General features: G+C 34.8%; 2 protein-coding genes across 2 annotated transcripts; both read right to left on the bottom strand.

Annotated features, from left to right (window-relative positions):
* Positions 1 to 1,018: 1,018 nt before the first annotated feature.
* On the bottom strand, positions 1,019 to 7,735 carry LOC7493207 (E3 ubiquitin-protein ligase PRT1). Its single transcript, XM_002303793.4, has 8 exons — positions 7,374 to 7,735; positions 6,135 to 6,163; positions 5,883 to 6,062; positions 4,490 to 4,843; positions 4,223 to 4,399; positions 2,519 to 2,646; positions 1,564 to 1,967; positions 1,019 to 1,444 (listed from the first exon to the last, which is right to left on the bottom strand). Exons 1-7 carry the CDS (start codon positions 7,541 to 7,543, stop codon positions 1,596 to 1,598), a joined length of 1,410 nt encoding a protein of 469 aa, XP_002303829.1. The 5' UTR covers positions 7,544 to 7,735; the 3' UTR covers positions 1,019 to 1,444; positions 1,564 to 1,595.
* A 1,576-nt stretch (positions 7,736 to 9,311) lies between these two features.
* LOC7493206 (transcriptional corepressor LEUNIG_HOMOLOG) lies at positions 9,312 to 18,588 on the bottom strand. Its single transcript, XM_006385860.3, has 19 exons — positions 18,407 to 18,588; positions 18,238 to 18,328; positions 18,022 to 18,093; positions 17,800 to 17,897; positions 17,464 to 17,573; positions 17,083 to 17,366; positions 16,931 to 17,006; positions 16,718 to 16,829; positions 15,334 to 15,383; positions 14,972 to 15,253; positions 14,797 to 14,868; positions 14,359 to 14,583; positions 13,654 to 13,795; positions 13,466 to 13,575; positions 11,664 to 11,813; positions 10,788 to 10,943; positions 10,545 to 10,661; positions 10,242 to 10,439; positions 9,312 to 9,862 (listed from the first exon to the last, which is right to left on the bottom strand). Exons 3-19 carry the CDS (start codon positions 18,051 to 18,053, stop codon positions 9,719 to 9,721), a joined length of 2,358 nt encoding a protein of 785 aa, XP_006385922.1. The 5' UTR covers positions 18,054 to 18,093; positions 18,238 to 18,328; positions 18,407 to 18,588; the 3' UTR covers positions 9,312 to 9,718.
* Positions 18,589 to 18,878: the final 290 nt, after the last annotated feature.

Below are 18,878 nucleotides of genomic sequence, written 5' to 3'. Positions count from 1 at the left end.
CTCTTGTATTGTGAAAATAGGTTATTATCGTTTTCATCCATAAAAAAGACCAACTTACTTTATACCAATTGATGCAACTTATAGCGTCGATAAAATTAAGGTTTTCAAACCCTAAAGCTACATGCCTAAGTTGTAGATAAATTTATAAAAAAAAACACTAGTATTTTATAAAATCCGAATGTTCTTCCAAAAATAAACTAGAAGTCTTTATTTATACTAGTTCTATAATTAAAATCCTTATAGAAAAAATTTCTTATTAAAGCTTAAATAACTAATAGAATCTTCTAGTATTAGGATTCTTAAAAAATTAAAATATTAATTAAAAATTCTAAAGTAAGTAGGAAAAAAATATCAATTGTGTCTTGGACTTTTCTTTAACTTCTCAGTACCTAAAAATCTTAAAAATTAATAAAATAATGCAATAAATATTATTAGGCTAAGAATATCAAAGAAAACTCATGTCATGCTACTAGTAGAAGCACAGGTAGACCCGTAAAGCTCTTTAAAATATGCTATTTAAAAAAAAAAAGTATTTAACAATGTTAGTTAGGATATTTTTTTGTCACTATTATTTAAAAAAAAATTAAGAATTTCTCTCACAGTTTAGAGACATGAATTCTTTTTAAATAACAATTAAAAAAACCAATGCACAATTCAATGTACAGTAGAGTAATCGGGGCAACTTTAAAAACATGAGGATTCTTAGGGGCGAGGAATTTCATGCAAGATGACTGTCTAATAGCTATCAGAACAGAGTAGGGAAGTCATCCAGCTCACTCCACCTTGGCTGGAAAAAAGAAAATGGCATGGGATACAAAACAGCTTTAGAAATGTCTTCGTCTCAACTTAAAGTTCGAGCTGTACCTGAAACAACATATCACCCGGCGACAATACCAACGACGTTCTATTCAACAGATTATTTAAGAATGATATCCCTCCGATGACAGCAGGTGTAACCAGCCCAACATGCCCAGAAGGGAAGCAATTATCTGCATCAAAACAGTTACAAAGTGCCAACTACTGAAAAACAGGCCCCAATATTTAAATAGCATCGCAATATATGTTTTACAACTGAAATTTATGATAGTAATACAAGTATATGCAGTGCCGTTGAAGTTAATATCTTGTGGTTTTGTTGTTGGTGTAATGTTAATATATTGTGGTTTTTTGTTGGTGTAATAGATTCAAGTGGCCATTTCATATGGAAGATGTGAGATGTGATAATGAAGAGGCCATTTATGCTGCCAAAGAAACTTCTCGGTAGACCACATTGCTTTCTAGCTTCAAACAAAGTAGAGCTGGAAAATGATACATTTTGAATGTGTTATCTTCGAATTCAAAGCTTATTATGCATGCGACGTGTGGGGATGCGGAATTTGTGAGTTCCATCTTCAAGAAAGTCCAAAACCCGAACCCTTTTGTATTGATATGATTGTTTAGGCATCTGCATTCAATGACAGGTGTGGGAACAGTTAGATTTCTCAAATTTTCAAAAGCAGATCTGCATACAACACAGCCATTAGGAAATTTGAAAGGGTTACAGAAATGTGTTGCTGGTGGTACCTTGTCAATTTTCTCTAGTCAAAGCTGATGATCTAGGAGACACTAGGATCATCTTCTTGATCTGGTGCAACATCGACTGACAAAACCAAAGCAGAAACTTCTAACAAATCATTAGAACCATCCTCTACATCCTGTAGAGCATCATCTGACAAGACTTGAGCAAGAAAATCATGTCCATCATCATCTGAGTCATCTGTGTCATCAGACTGATCAAGATTCAGCATGTATATAAATTCACCAATGCCCCGTGGCGGCACAATCTCAAAATTGTGCTCTGGTTTATGCTGCTGATTAAATCGGCCTGACACTTCAGAGGGATTGTTGTAGCATGATTCACACATGTCAAAACCTATTTCCTCTGAACAGTCTTTGCATTTGTACCTCTCCCCAATTATTGGTATCATCTGTTATGAAAGTTCAAAGCTTTTAATTCACTAATAGAGTACTTCCATAATGAAAATGACATGCTAGACCAGTTCGCACTGGCATTGTGTCAATACTACATATACTGTAAAAAGAAACTGAACTGTCTATCAGTACTTGATGTACTTACTATGAACATTTACCATCTTTCGTTGCATAAAGCAACAAAAACCCAATTTAGGATGACAGTAGCATTTACATTGCTGGCTAAATAAAAATTGTATGTTCCTCTAATAAGAATGGCATTTCTAAGAAGAGATTTTGGAGAAGGGAGTTCATTTCTGTTGAGCAATCGATGAGAATAAGCACAAAAATAGACACAATGAGGGCAAGTAAGAGATTTTCTGAGGATAGATACAGTAACAAGTAAGAAAATGTCATCCTAATTCTGAGCATGCATTCAATAGAAGTGCCAAGCCTTCTAAAGGAAATTATGCATCTGAGATTGAAATTTGTTCATGAATAAATTATGAGCTACTTTTGCAATTATCAAACAAGATAGACAAAGGGAACTGAAGATGAACAACATTACCCCACAAGAATCACAACCAACTCTAATGTGAACCTTGGGTCCATTGCCAAATATCCATGATGAATAGACCTTAGCAGGTACTGATGATGACTGCGTAGCTAATTGTTGAGTTTGTGCTGAACTTGAACCTGAAGTCAAGGTACATTCAATGCAAAAGGCACACAGAATAAAAATTGCAATATAAGAATACTTTAAAATGTGAACAAATTCAAGGAGGATCACCAACCAACAGATGCTGATGCAAACAAGTTGTCAGGCCCTCAATGCGCAAGGGCCCAAATCAAAATTTGCATGTGTTTGCATAAACTGTTTGAGATCTAAAGGGATAGGTTAGAATCCCATTGGCATTCTAGGAAAATGTGAAGATGGTAGGGTCAGATTTGTCGTAAAGTCAATCTTACATGGCTTGGCTTCAATTACTCCTTTCCTTTCCTGATTGACTGACTTGTGAAGAAGGATCCTTCAAGTTTAGAAAGGGTAATCGTGCAACCCTTTTAGGTGTCATATACTATTTTTCTTTTAGATTGCTGTGCTACTGTGAACACATTCACATCATGTTTAAATGTGTGCAAGTTGGCTATTGGAGTATTTTCATCCATTTTCAATTACAAAACATTCATGCTCTTAGCTTTCCATGCTAGAGCAAGCAAGAAAGCCACACGCAAACATGATGTGCAGGCACACACATGCACCCACGCACACAACGCCCAAGTACAACATGTGGATATTGAGAGAAAAATACGAGTGACATGTAAAAGAACGGAATGGAGTTATTTGTCAGAATATCTACACAAAACCATTTGGGAGAAAAGCAAATGGAAAAAAAGGTTGAGACAGTTCGAACGTACAATTTTATCACATTACATGCCAATGTTGGTTCAAAAGCCAACTACCTATTCTTTCAATGACCATCACCTTGCTTATGGTCCTTAGATATAAGTATAGACATGCATTTAATGAGAAGCTCAATCACAGATCAGTTTATTTTTCTGCAAGAAGGTTGTCTTTGCTTTAAGAATTACAAAGCAAAAAATAAGCAACAAAACTGACAATCTGATAGATAGAGAATGATTGGTTTTACTTACGTTATATAGTTCATCATCCGGTCCCATTTCAAAGATAAAAAAAACAAATTGATCATACCAACCAATCAACATCATTCAAAAAATTCTAAGCAAAACACAAGCATTTTTTTTCTTTTTTTGCATTCTAGAAATAAATTTTGATGGATAATGTGTTATCTGCAAAATAATTCGTTTAGTGAAGTTGACCAGTAAAATAATACACTCTACAAAACTTCATTGCTTGTTTTGTGTTCACAAGTGAAAATTTTGAGGAGATTTAGGTTATCTTTGGGCATTCTTAGAATGATTTTGTGAACCTCAATTTAATATCCTTAGATGCATTTCTTTTAAAATTCTTTCCTTTATTTATCATTTTAGCCTAGAGAAACTATCACCACTACAATTTTGTTAAAAAGACATCTAAGGTTTTTCCCTTATTTGACCCAGAAATTTTTCCTTCTTTGGTCTATCAACAGGTTAATTTGCTTAAGTTTTACCCCAAAAAAGAATGGTGTAACTTAATAGAAAATTTATATTTCAAGAAAGTTACTTTAATAACCCATTTTCAGATTTGGAAACGAAGTCCAAACACTAACAAGAGGAAATGATAGGCTATAAGTTAAAGGTTTTGCATACTGACAATCAGTTTGTTTGGCAAAAGCTTCTCGTCTCTCTGCATATATTTCAGAAAACTGCTCCTCCAAAAAATGCTCTAGGACTAAACAAACACTCGGGATCCCATTTGGATGCAAACTTTGACAAATTTGACACCTAGGAATCCCTTGCATGGGACTGGCGATACAAGATTCACAATACACTGCACAAAGAAGAAATTAGATTGAGTAATTAATAGTAATAATTTATTTCTTTTGTTTTCAATGAGTAAATGCAGCTTAATAGAGATTACCATGGCCACAATTAAGAACCACTGGTTGAAACAGCAATTTCTTGCATTCAGCACACAGCAAGTCAGCAACAGAGGCCTGAGTCTTAATTCCATGTCCAAACTCTGTCCCAATCAAGTTGCAATTTTCAATGGCTGCATTTGTAGTTCCGTCAGATCTACTTGATAGTGTTGATGGCACAATTTTCATATTTTCCTCTCTATGAGCAATTGCTTTTGGAAAATAACACAACTTATTTTGAGGATGAATAGGGAAATGCTGAGAATAGCTTGGGAAATCCAGCTCTTCACCAGAATGTGATCCAAATGGATGATGAACAAACTGAGGTGAAAAGCGGCCACCTTTCTTTTCTTCTTCTGCACAACCGAATAAGAAAATATAGCATCAGTCTGTTTCAAATGACATTATCAGTCAGAATGTTAATAAGTAAAACCACTAAAGAGGTTCAGCACAGTGGTGGTGTTATTATTAGGATCAATGGAAGGTCCAAGGCACCTAATAAAATGAAAGGAATGTACAAAGAGCAATTGCAAAGGGGCAAGAAGATTCAACCCTCCAAAATCTGTTCCCGTAAAAATATAAATAGTCATGTGAATTGCCTTCACAGATCTAGAAGCTTTTGTTCCACATGTGTTACTGACATCCCAAAGGCTCTGCTTCTATTCCTTTCAACCACAAAGAAGCAAGAACATGTGCAACTGTTCATTAGCAACACCACTTTGCAGATATAGGATGATTATAACTAAATTCACTGGCCATTTGAGCACTAAAACAAAGAAATGACACAGCAAAAGAAGTTTTCATTCTGTTTTCTCTTTCTTTAGCAAAATGAAGAGATGCCTTAATATTGTACAAAGAAAAGGCAAATGGCAGATTTACAGTACGTCAAAGAGAGAGAGAGAGAGCAGACAGTTTGGGGAGGTGGAACAGGTAATTCAAATATAAAATTTACCAAAAAGCTTTTCAACAATTACAAGACCATTCTAAGAGTTTTTTCAAGTAAGGAAAACAGTTTTATCTACTGTTCTTAAAATTAATCAGCAGCTATTTTTCTTTCCCTTCAATAACATAAGCAGAATCAGTCCACATGTCCAGCCAAAACAAACAATTTGGTTTCACTCTTTGTAACTCTTTCTCAGCCAAATTTGGGCCAGAATTGCAAAGCAAGTACAGGAATTAGTATCATAGCAAAAGAGTGTATGCTGTAAGAGTGGTTCTCCTCTGGAAACCAACGACTGCATTTTGTATACACTTGCTAGCACTAGGATGTTCTAACATTCTTGACTGGCTAGTTGTAAATGGCCCAAGACCAAAAAACAGTGAAACTAATAAATCAAAATTAGAAATTCAAGCGGTAAGAAGAAAGAAAAAGAAAAGGATATGAAAGATATTTACCTCCCACTTCTCTTTCCCGTCTCTTATAGGCTATAGGGTACATCTTCATAAGCAGGAAATGCAGCAATTGACACACACTTGGGAAATGATTAAACTGGTGCCGACAAATTGGACAGTGTGACTCACGCAGCCCATTCATGCTATAAAAGACACACCAGAAGCATGAAAGGTGGCCACATCCTACAAAAAAAAAGGGATTTATAAAAATAAGATCACACACTGAGTATAAACTTCAATGTTTTGCCTCCTTACCTAATACAACTGGCTTGTAAAGTAGGTCCCTGTAACACAAAGAAAACTCCCTTTAAACATGTCATGCACTAGAGAAAAATAGATTGGAATAATAACTATGGGGTCCTCAAGTCTGCAAAGATGCAATTTTGGTCATTAACATGATCCTCAAATTTTTGCATGCAAACATAGGAAACAAACATGGTAACCAAAAGATCTAAGGATGGATAGTCTGTGTGCCTCTAGAACTTTAGATTAGTTATTCATTTGCTTCTTCAACCACAGATGCTGAAATTCTATCAACATCATAAAGAAGCATTCATTAATATAAAAAATGAGCATGAAGCTGTTAGAATTCTACATTTTTTTCTGCAAATAAGGGTTAATCATCTTAAAATTGTCTGCAAGAATATCAAAACAGTTGGAAATGAATATTTCACATCCTCAAGTAAGCTTTCTAATTTTTCTATACAAGAAGTTTCTACAAATGATCACTGTTACCATTGGAGGAAGCTGGAAGCTTCCTGAAATTTCTCCATTTCAATCTAAATTCCTCAAAATTTAATATTTGAATCATGGTCCAAATTGAAATACTAGAGTACATATTTTCAATACACAGCATCATCAGTACACAATGTAACACACACACAGTTGATTAAATTTTCAAAAAATGATCTTGACAACCTAGTTTCTTTAAATGACTACAGTGATACCAAACAACCAACTTGATACTGCAGAAATTAAAAAAGGTAAATCCAAATTAAAAACAAAGGAACTTCATCTTACTTGGACCCTTATCATAAATTTAATTGAAAAAGCTTCACAAAATCTTAACTGTAAATCTTTTAAGCATGAATTAGCAGCCCAACACAGTTAATAAACAATCGAGGCACAAAGGTGAAGCACAAAATCGAAACAAAAATATAAAATCTTGCAATGTGACCTCTTTTTTTTCTCGTCTACCAAATCAAGCTATTCTTCAGCTAAACTCTGGAAAATTGGTTTCTTTTTAGCACAAAACAGTAAATTATAGCTTTTGTTCATTACCACCCAACATCAAGAGCCCTATCTTATCCTTTGATATAAACATAACAACTTTCCCAAACTAATCAAACAGCAATAGAAGGAGCCTTTAAGCATTACAGAATAGTAATAGTAACTTTCAACATGGAAAATCACTGCTCAATCAACTTTAAAACATATATATAGAGAGAGAGAGAGAGATTTACACCAAAAAGATGGTGGCAATCAAATACTTACAGGCAAACAGAGCACTGGAACTCGTCAAGGAAATCCTCTTCTTCTCGGACATTATCTTCTTCAATTTGCTGAAGATGTTTCGGTGATGGGGTTTTCTTGTTATTGTCGCATTGGCATTGCATTTTCGATTCTTCTGTTGATGGGATTTTGTTGTTATCTTTGTTTTCCATTTTTCTCAATTTGAAGAGACAGAGAGGCAGACAGAGAGAGAGAGATACAGGAAGCAAAAGAAGACACGAGTACGAGGCGGTGTCTTTCTTTATCAAGCTAGTTATTCGGTTTGCGTAATGCGCATTTTGGTTGGCTTTTTTTCTTTTCTTATAAAAATAAAAGATAAAAAGCAAAGGAAAGGAAAAGGAAAACTCAACCCATGTCGGTCGGTAATGGGACACCAATTTGAACAGCGGCTGCGTCTTCAGTTGCGAGCATAGCTCTCAAACGTGGCTGCTGGTGGGCCGATCTTGGACTCGTAAATTCAAGGATTATTCCGAGTCAGGTTCATAGAAAAATCTAGATTTTTCTAAAAAACAACTTGGTTTTAATGCTTTTTAAAAACAATTAATTAACCTGGATTAACAGATTTACTCTTATCTTAAATCTTGAATCCACTGGCTAAACTTAAATTATTGATGCAAATATCTTAAATCATTAATTAATGGGAATCCACTGGCTAAACTTAAATTATTGATACAAATATCTTGCTCTAAATTTTTTAGATTGGGATAATTTGCACATACAAATCATTAATTAATTGTATTGGTATAACTCACAACTTTTAATAACTAATTAAAGATTTGGATACACAATGTTTTTTAAAAGTATTTTTTATTTAAAAAATATATCTAAATAATTTATTTTAAAAAAAAAATTGTGTATTTTTATAATAAGAAAATTTTACAATTTTCCCCTTAAATTCACTTAAAATATTTTAAATTTTTTGGGCGCATGCAACTCAAAATAAATTCATGACTTGAGATCTTGTTATTTAGATTATTAGTTATTTGTTTCTGAATAAAAAGTAATTTAAGTTGGTTATTATAGTTAAATGAAAATCAAGCTTGAATTAATTTAAATCCTTTCCTTTTATTTTATTTTTATCAAAACCTTCACCATTCTAATCCCTCACAGCTATTATATCTCTTTCTTTCTTTGATGTTGCAAACAAAATATCAAATAACAACTTTTATATGTGCAAGTAATCATGTTATGATTGATGTCATAATTTTCCTGTACTCAAGCTACAATTTCAATAGTATGAGAGAATGTTTTTTTAGAATTCTTGTACAATATTTTAATGAAGAATTAGATCAAATATATATATATATATATATATATATATATATATAGTAGGCTAGCGAGCAAGTGGGCGTGTATGAGAGGAAGCATCAAAGTGATGGCCATTAATATTGTTATTCAAAAAATATTTTTTATCATATTTATTTTTAGTTTTGTTTTTTTCTTGTATTGTCAAATGACTACCTGGGTAGGTTAGGCACGCTGGCTAACATGCTTGAATTTTGGTTTTTCTTTCCTAAATTTATTTTTTTAATTGATGTCTTTTTTAATTTATATTTAAATTACTATCCATTCTTTTTTTTTATTTTGTTTACTTCACATCTTTTAAATTATAGTTATTTTGTATGAAATTAATTTTTAAAATGATTATTCTAGTTTATCTAAATTTTTTCTATGTTTTATGTAAATAAACTTCATTTTTTTTCATCATGTATCTCAACTTTGATAAAAAAAAATCTTTAAACATAGAACTTATATTTATCACTTGATTTTTCTATTTTCATTTAATGATTTTTTTCTTAAATGTATACATAAACTTTGGATTTGAGGTTTAAATCTACATATATAATTATTATTATTATTGTAGAAAAAAATATATCCAACTCACATCGAAATGCAGCATGTCACCTGAGGAGCAGGATATGGCGAAACAACTTCACATTCAATCATCAATCCTAGCAATGACGGTATAATCTTCAATACGGAATAGAAGCATATGGGAAATGTTCCATCACAAAGCTTTAAACTCAGATGCCGTTTATAGCAGTCATCAGCATGCCGAGACCTCTCAAAGCAAAGCAAGTATACTTCCACCTACTCATTCTGGGTAATTTGGGTTCAGATCATAACAAAGGCAACATTCAAACAGCAAGTCGAAACCTGGAAACCTCGAATCCCCTTATTACATATAAATAATATTAAATTGATAGAAGAAAATAGATCAAGTTAATGCATCCCTGTATTTTGTTTTCCCCTGGAAGACCATGTCAGAGAATGGAAGGACCATTAGGCTTGATGATGGGGGATTTGAAGCACCAAATGGCCGACACTTACTTCCATATCTTCACACATTTGTCATGACTTGCAGAAGCAACCATCCCTGTAGCTTGTGATTGAGCCAAAGCTGATATCACACACTCATGAGCCGCAACCGTCATGCACTTGTTCTCAGCCATGTTCCAAAGCTCCAATGACTGAATTGGAACAATGATTACAACCAGGGAAGAGAGAATAGAAACCAACATGAGTAAAAAATATCAAGAATTGTAAGTGCAAGAGTTCTCCTTAAATGGATATTATGACCCCATGAAGTTAAAAAGATAAGACACTTCGTTTCCCAAAATACAAGCACAAGAGTTTCCTATGAACAAACATAAGGCGGGTTAGAACTGAAACAAAAATCCTTTTATCCTTGGAACGTTTCCTATAAATATAACAAGGTTGATCTGTTTTAAATAAAATGGAACTCGAAGTACTCATCTCCAAAGCAGGTTCAATTACAGGAAACAGCTCATTTCCATGGCAAATAAAAACAGTCAGAACTTAAACACTAAATAAGACAAGCAAATGTACCTGGTAGCCTCCAATAACCAAGAGAGTGGAGTAGCTCGGATGGAAAACACAAGAATGGAACTTGTTCCCACTTGAACTAAGTTCATGAATGCACTCTCCTGTGGCCAATGACCACACTCTAACAGATTCTTGACTGACAGATGCCAAGTAATCTCCGTTCACATCCCAGCAAACAGAGTGTACCGCTGTGGAGTGCCCCTAGAGCAAAACAAAAAAATTATTTATTTTAATGGCGATCAAATAACAAACATGAAAGAGCAGAGTTTCATTGGTTTTCTCAACTTCCAAGTTTAAGACCAATACCCGTAATGAGTGTGTCTGTCTGTCAGCCTCAACATCAAAGATGGACACAACATTCTCTGCAGCTGCAGCCAGCAGTTGTCCGATTCTTGGCTGAAATCTAACTTGTGTGGTCCCTCCCTGCTCCAACAAATGACCAAGATTTAGAATAGACAAGAACTAAAATCCATCAGAAATTCAAGAACAAAAGCACAGTGTGTGTGTGTGTGTGTGTGTGTGTGTGTGTAAAGGAGCTTCATGGCTAACCTTGGATATCCGGGTGCAAGAATACTGATTGATGTTCCAGAAGCGAATCTCATTGTTATCATCACAGGAGCAGAAAACATCATTCTTCTTCGGGTGAAAGTCAAGGGACACCACATGTGAGGTATGCCCCGTATATGTTTGCAAGGCATATCTTGGCTGCGAGGATAAACCACATTATAATCCTAGTATTCCATGATAAAGTAACTGATGCCAATTCCTTTTGTGTCTTTCAAATACACAAAGGATCTGATTCTATTTCCATAAGTTCAGAATAAAATGGGGCATAAAAAGGCTATAACTTAAAAGAGAAGGGATGCCAGAATATCAAACTTTCTCAAAAAATCACATGTAGGATCTAAACTTACATCAGCAAGATCAAAGGGACAACAGCCATGTTTTACCAACTGTATTTGGCAAACTATAATACAAGAGAAGCTGCAGTGTATAGGCTGAGTAGAAGCAAAACATTTCAAAGAACATCCTAACCAGAACCTCAATGTAACATAAGATGAATCGAGGGAATAAATAGCACTTCAAAAGATTGCTATCTAAATTGAAAATTGCTTTCAATAGAATGAATATATGAAAAGGTGAGATTCATGTTGTTGTAAAGATCATTGAAATGACATTAATAAAGACATGCATCTCAAATAAAAAGAGTGACGATTTACCTACATTAAAAAACTAGCAACCCAAAAGCAAGAAATTAAATAAACAAATGCAAGCATAGAAACGTGGTTATCCCATGGCCAAAAGTTTTTGAAAGGAAAAGGAAGCAATTAACTTATGGAACTGACAAGTAGTTGATCCAAGACAAGTAGTTGATCCAAAAGAATGAATGATTAATATGAGAAGCATTGGAGGTAGAAAACTCACTCCTGCAGCATCCCAGAGACGTACACTTGAATCAAATGAAGATGTTGCCAGCTGAGTTGAATTTGGCCTGAAACGAACATCAGTGATAATGTGGGTATGCTCCTCTGGATTGCACTCTGTTTGCAGAGTTTCCATGTTCCAAAGAACAACCTACTGACGTGAAAACATATAAATCCACATCAATTCTTATCAACAAGATATCAACTTTCACGGTTCATAGTTGCTTTTGCTGATAAAAAAAACCCAAACTTGTAACAGATATCTAATGGAATGGTTTTATTCTGGCTTAGTCCTACATTAATGTGTCCACCTTTCCATTCAAGGTGTCCAAAATGTTTACCTGCTTCAATTTTTAAAGCATAGTATACATGAAACTTTACTATTTCTCTTAATGGGAATATTTAAAAACAAAAAAGGGTAGTTTTGGAAGTTATGGGAGCTATAATTTGATGTTTCATTAAGTTGCAGTAACAGGATAGAGTAAAAGCAAAACACATGAGTGTCCTGACGTGGCATCCACATTTTGGTTACCAAGTTTGCGCATTCAGTTAGTTATTTGAGACATTTCCATTATCACATTTTTATCTGAGAATATTTCAGCTAAACTGTAAACACTTCTTTCCACAGTATGCAACTGTACAATTACTTTTGAAGTATAGCAATCATCTTAAATGAATTGAGAAAACCGAGGGAGCTCTGGTCTTCATTTTTCAGAGATCATGTCCCTTCTACAATCATCTGCCTTCTTCACTGTATTCTCATGATGCTTCAACTTTCTCCAACAAACATGAACTATATAAACCATGGTTTGTAATGAATGAAGCTTTGGCTGAGATTGCGATTCTACTGGTGAAGTTGCTCATCTCTGAACATACCAAGTTGACGTGTTGAAACATTTAATAGTAAATTGACACAATTAAACTACCTAAAGTGGTTGGCGTCAATAGTTAAACTTGAGAAGGTTAGTTGTGTTGACTTCCTATTCAACAAGGAACAAGGTCTTAGTTAACTTGAGATAAGCTACATTAATCATGGTCGCTTCCTTGTATGAGCCTATCAGGTCTATATAGGCCTTTGCTCTTCAGGTTTAGGAATGGCACACTCTTCATCTGCAGGTCCAACAGAACCATACAGATATAGCATAGCAGGAAACAACCACGACGACAAAAAGATTAGAAGAATAACAAACTAGCCTAGCATATGCAGCAGCAAGCAATGAAATACAACAACGGCAGGTTCGTGCTAAGTATCAACCCAATGGATAAGCCCAAGTACTACATAACTGTAACAGTGCTAATCTATCTTGGTCCATTATCCATCAATTAATTGCTGAATAGAAAGCTGAAGCACATAGGGCAAACAAGATGATGCCATATACATAAAAAAATAAATAAAAATGATCACTTAAGTACAAAGATGCTGTCTAAATTACTGCATTTTTTATGTATACCCTCGCATAACAGTGATTTAGTGAATAGTTTCCCAAAGCATGCCACATCAATTTCATGCTCTGTTTAATTGAACCTTGGAATGAAAGCAATGGTTTCTAAACCAACTTGAATCATCTATTTAACATGGTGAAGGCAAATAATAGGGTGGCAATCAAAAACAGGATTTAAAATGGGTATTATAAGCTCTTTACATTTCTCCACGTTGGTGGAGGTATGCATTAACTAAACAGCAATTCAGTTCAAAACAACGCAAGCAAAACAGAAGTAAAAGGTTCAATAATCAAAATTTCCCCAAACATGTAAATCAGAAATGAAATTAATTCTTGCTCGCTACAAAACAATGGATTATACCTTCTTGTCATGCCCAGCACTGGCCAACAATTTCCCATCTGTGGAGAAGTGACAGCAAACAACTTTCCCATTACTTTTGCGTATCGAACTAACTTCACTGAAGTTGAAACCTGAGATGTTAAGGAACAAGCATTGCTGTGGTCAATTCGAACAAAATAATAGCGGAAGAAATTGAAAACATTGCTTACCTTTTGAAGCTTCAGCAGCATGTTCAGAAGAATTCCTTTTTAAGGTACCAAACAAATCTCTTCCGTCTCCATCATCAGGTGATAAAAAAGATTCCACGTTATCATCTAAGGAGCCAACATCTGCAAAATGTTCAATGTCTTCCTGCAGAGAGATGTAAAATCAAAGACAGGCAATGGGTAGGACCAACTTCGGGCACTACCGTGAGGAATACATTAACATACCAGCACAAGCTCAGAACTCAATAAAGGATTTATATACTTGGACAAGCAATTTCATTGGGCAAAAATATAAAATAATTGCATTTTGTAACAATACAAAAAACTGAACCCTGGACTTGACATTTTTTCCACTAGCAGGACCAAGAACAACATGGACAACAACCCCCTCCCCCACCAACAAACAGAATCATCAAAAGACATCACAATTGAATCACCATGAAGATGAAATTTGAAGAATTTCCTTCACGGAATATTATCTAGTGACCATATATTCCAGATAATAAATCCATCAACTACCTTATGTTTATGAATACCAAGCAAGGGCAAGACATGTTAATAATTGATGTTATTCTGTCCTAAAACTTTAGTTGAATTCCATAAACCAGTATGGGGTAGTTGTGGGTTCCAAACAGCAGATTCGCGATGTTCCATTCGCATCTCTAGGTTATTCATGTCAAAGCAAGTGAGTTTGTTAAGAGCACATACCAGTGGGTTTGTGGATGATGCAAGAGCTCCAGTTGTATCACCACCATACATCAAGCCTTTTGACATGCTATTGACATGCTGCAAATTGCCTGCTGTGGCAATTCCATCACCAGGAGTATGAGTTGATGGGGTAGATGGCTGAGAATTAGAAGGGCCTACTGTATTTCCTGTACCAGTACTATTAGCAGGTCCAGAAGATGAAGGGCCTTTCCTCTTTCGGTTATTCTATTACACCATAAACAAGCATTGGTCAGTGATTTACCAATATTATTATGCATTGCATATTTAGAAAAGGAATTCATCATGGCACTAGTTAATAAAAAACTCATGGGTAAGTGCAGGAGAGTGGATACTTAAGCATGTGGTTTCAAGTAACTTCACAATTTGTTCCAGGTTAAACCAGGTGTATATCATAATGTGTATTTAAGGAAACACAACCTGCTGTCCTTGCTGTGGTTGCAAAGGATCTTGTTGTTGAGAGGATGATTGTTGCATCTGTGGCAAATTCATCTGTTTAAGACAAACCCACCACAATGAGCATTAAGAACTCATGACCCAATTAGACCAGTTCAGAACATCAAATTTTGAATTATTACAAGGAAGAAAATCCTACCTTAGATGAAGTTGATTGCATTGGAGAACCAATAGATCCATCCTTTACATTAGGTTGGCCATCTTTGCTATTCAAAGGACCTCTAGGCAACCCCCTAAACTTCCGTGGATCAATATCTCCATACATTGGCGAAGCAGAAAGGTTCCCTTGTGCCTGGACATGTGCCAAGAGCTGCTGCTGTTGTTGCTGTGGCAAAAGCTGAAACTGACTTGCAGCATGTAAAAGAGGCCTTTGAACTTGTGCACCTAAACTCTGCCGAGTTTGTTCAATTCCCTGTATATTCTATAATGGCCTAGGTTGTGAATAGCAAGCTATATATTTAATTATACCCCCATAAAAATGAACTCCAATATAGAACTTACAGTTAAGGGCCATCCCTTCAATGGAAGACCATTGACTCCAGGATTCAATCCTGGATACATAAATTAGAAATAATTAAAAAAAAATATTATAAACATAAAACTTTAAGAGGATTAGTACAGTAGAATTCTTCTGGAATTTTGAAGAATAAGTTGAAGGAAAGACTCATGGTGAATAGACATTTATCTTTTTTCTTGATTCCACATACCCCATTCCTCTATGCACTGCATACATTTTGTTAGTTATCTAAAATCTAAATCAACCATGAGACACATCTATTTTGATATACATGGCATCATAAACAAGTCAGTTTACAATTTATACATTTTGAATTGACAGGATTAATTTTTTGGACATAACAGAAGATGGTCAATTGTATATGTTTGGACATGACGGAAGATTGTCAATTGGATATGCAAGAAACAGTTGATTACTGTTAATATGCAAGATCTGGATTTCAAAAAAGGCTTCACTCTGCACAATGATGATGGGCCAAAGTATTTCCCATACTGTAGGAAATAAGTACATAGAAAAACAGTCCTGCGTATTAGACCATGCAAGATAAAGGGGCATATGTGCAGACCTTTATTCAAAATAATAATCCAGATGTGCAAGTAGCCAGGTACCTAGCTAACAGAGGAATCCTTAATGGATTCACTTAAATAAGAAAATGAATAGTTGATACAGCACTATGAACATAGACAGGAGACACTCAGCCTTCTAAACCTTTATAACACCGTTCTTGGGGTTGGAAACTGGTGGAAAAAGAATCTTTTGGATCTAGCTAGTACATTAATATCTCAATTAATAGTTAAAAATCAAGTGAAGCAAGTTATGCAGCACGAATAAACTGAGAAAAGTGCAAGCACTCTGCAGGACTTTGCAGTTTTACCTTTCCCATTTTGACATACTATATGCTATAGTTGGATCACCACATCTAGAGTAGAAGCACGTGGTACTTGCATGCTTATATTTCTTTTTATTTCTTACCAAAACTTTTGAAGTAACTAACTGTAAACTGCATAGAGATTTTGTCAAAAGGCCAAGAGATCTCATAGGAAACAATAAGGAAAGTAATTTAAGGGCAGTGGAAGTTCTAGTTTCTTCTTTTAGTTAAGATTTAGGTAAGTCAAGATTAGCTCAAGACTTTATTCTTAAAAGTAAGGTGCTTAATTTTCCCAAACAGGATACAGTAAAAATCAATTTGTAGATGCACATGTTTATATGCCCTCATATTGAGTTCCATTTCTGGGATACAGTGAATTTCAATTTGTAGATTCACATGTTTATATGCCCTTGTATTGAGTTCCATTTCTGGGATACAGTGAAAATTATATGCCCTTGTATTGAGTTCCAGTTCTGCAATACAAGATCCCGTGCATTTACCTGAATTTCCAATTCCAGGTTTTGACTGCATGATTCCCTGCCCATAAATGGTTGAAGGGTCCATAGGCAAAGATCTCTGGGCAGCACCCAGGTTCACTTCTTGTTTGACATCCTGCAAATTGAAATTGAATCAAGAACTCGATGAAAATGAAAAGGCAAATAAACAGAACGCATAGTCCCAGAGAATATGGTTATTGCTGTTTAAGTAGTTACAGCGGTCTGTTGAGTTTGTGCCTGGATTTGTTGCAGTGCAGCAGTAACATTCCCATGATTTCCTTGGACCAACTGGCTGTGTTAGCACAAAAGAATCAGCACTCAAATAAGTGGTAAAAACACTGTCTACTAACATCTACAACGAAACTTACCCTGAATGGTTTGTAGTTGATTTGAGAAGGGCCATCCTAGCATCAAGATGCGGTTGGGATGTTTCAGATTCCATTTGGTTGGAATGCTTCAGTCGTTCCTCATACATTTTTGCAGCCAACACACTCGCATTTGATTGCCTGAGCATTCCTTCAGAACCAACAGCATTTACCGGACCACCCATGGTTGGGTTGTTATTACCCCCTCGTTGCAACTGAGCGTGATGCATTAGTTGGAAGTGCTGCATTTGCAGCTGTTGCTGTTCCTTTGTTTTGCTTTGCTGTGCCTATATATCAATACCACAAGTCCAGCTAAAGAATATCAAAACAAGATCCGTATTCAACAGGGAGGTTTACAACACTCATTAAAATCTAAAAACTCACCTCTAGATATGCTGCGGCAGTCTCAGAATGTTTCTCGTTAGTCCTTGCTATAAAAATATCCCAGAAGACAGACCACCACTCAAAAAGAAACCCCCCAGGAGCATCAATTGCTGCACGCACATTCAAACTAGAAATTATAATTACATCTTAAACATTTCAATTTCTTTTACACCGTGTTTAAGCAGCTAGTTCAGAGCCAATCCATAAGAAGTAGACTACTTTCACTTCCATTGACTTCAAAAACACCCGCATAATTATATCCAATGTAACAAACTACTTTCCCCGTCAAAATATGCTCCTCAAAAAGCAAACTAAAAGTAGGATTTCGCACATTACCTACTGGATCGGGGGCAACTTTCCCTTCTGTCATGAATGATTTTGCGGTGGCATGCAATTTCTTCTTCACCAAATAATCATATATGTACACATCAAGCCTACCAAACATAGCCAGTTAAGAGAAAAATCCAAAACATGATCAAAAACCTAATCATTAACTTAATTGAAAAAAAAATATTAACAAAACAAAAATCAAAGAAATAGAAATACAAGATCACGTACATTTTATCTGCTTCCCAATTACTCTGTGCCATGATTTCAGCTCAAAAATCACCAAATAAAACTGCTAATAACCTAAATTAAAATAAATAAATTCTCAATCAATAAAATTGACCGATCAAATTCAAATCACAGTTCACTGAATTTCGAAGTTTAGATAAAATCAGTGACTCGAAGGAAGTTAAAACTAAATAAATAAATTAAAAAAAAAAAACAGACCTTAATTTGAAGAATTAGACGGATCAAAAAAGTATGCACGACTAATCACGGACTCTGTGTGATAACGATCTCCATTGATCAAGCATTGTCACTGAATTGAATTATGAGACAAAAAATAAATAAATAAATAACAAAAATATGAAATTAAAATAATTAATTTTTTTATTACCTCGAATTCTATAATTTATGCGATTAATGAAAGAGAGAACAGGTCTTGGGGGTTTGTGATTTTAAGACGCCAGAAGGAGGTTTTAACGGAGTGAAAGTGGGGAGAGTCGACCCGAGAGAGGAGTTTGAGCTGGATCCGGAGCTCAGGTTTGGAGGGATAAGCCTGAGGTTGGGAGTCCAAAACTGAGGTGGGGTTATTGGTTCCTTATACGTGCACAGTTGAAACCTAGATATTTACTTTTTGGAGTTTTGTTATAGTTATTTTTTAAATATTTTTTATTTAAAAATATATTAAAATAATTATTTTTTTATTTTTAAAAAATTATTTTTAATATCAATATATTATCCAAAATCACTAAAAACTATTAATTTAAAAATAAATTATTTTAAAAAAATACTTTAAAAAAAAAAAATCAGGCCAAGTTTAGTTAGTGACGTGGAAAGTTAAAAAAGCCAGTGGACTTTTACCACGT

This window comes from Populus trichocarpa, chromosome 3 (genome assembly GCF_000002775.5).
Source record: "Populus trichocarpa isolate Nisqually-1 chromosome 3, P.trichocarpa_v4.1, whole genome shotgun sequence".
Classification (NCBI taxonomy): domain Eukaryota; kingdom Viridiplantae; phylum Streptophyta; class Magnoliopsida; order Malpighiales; family Salicaceae; genus Populus; species Populus trichocarpa.
Note: the sequence above shows the minus strand (reverse complement) of the source record. Positions and strands in the feature narration are given on the sequence as shown.

Excerpts from the sequence above, each read along its gene's own strand:
- LOC7493207 (XM_002303793.4), bottom strand. The coding sequence starts at position 7,543 with ATGGAAAACAAAGATAACAACAAAATCCCATCAACAGAAGAATCGAAA. Across the intron at positions 6,063-6,134 it reads TTACAAGCCAGTTGTATTAG|GATGTGGCCACCTTTCATGC; the intron begins GTAAGGAGGCAA and ends TTTTTTTTGTAG. Across the intron at positions 4,400-4,489 it reads GGTTCTTAATTGTGGCCATG|TGTATTGTGAATCTTGTATC; the intron begins GTAATCTCTATT and ends TTCTTTGTGCAG.
- LOC7493206 (XM_006385860.3), bottom strand. The coding sequence starts at position 18,053 with ATGGCACAGAGTAATTGGGAAGCAGATAAAAT. Across the intron at positions 14,869-14,971 it reads TGCAATCAACTTCATCTAAG|ATGAATTTGCCACAGATGCA; the intron begins GTAGGATTTTCT and ends TGTCTTAAACAG. Across the intron at positions 11,814-13,465 it reads GTGCTGGGCATGACAAGAAG|GTTGTTCTTTGGAACATGGA; the intron begins GTATAATCCATT and ends TCACGTCAGTAG.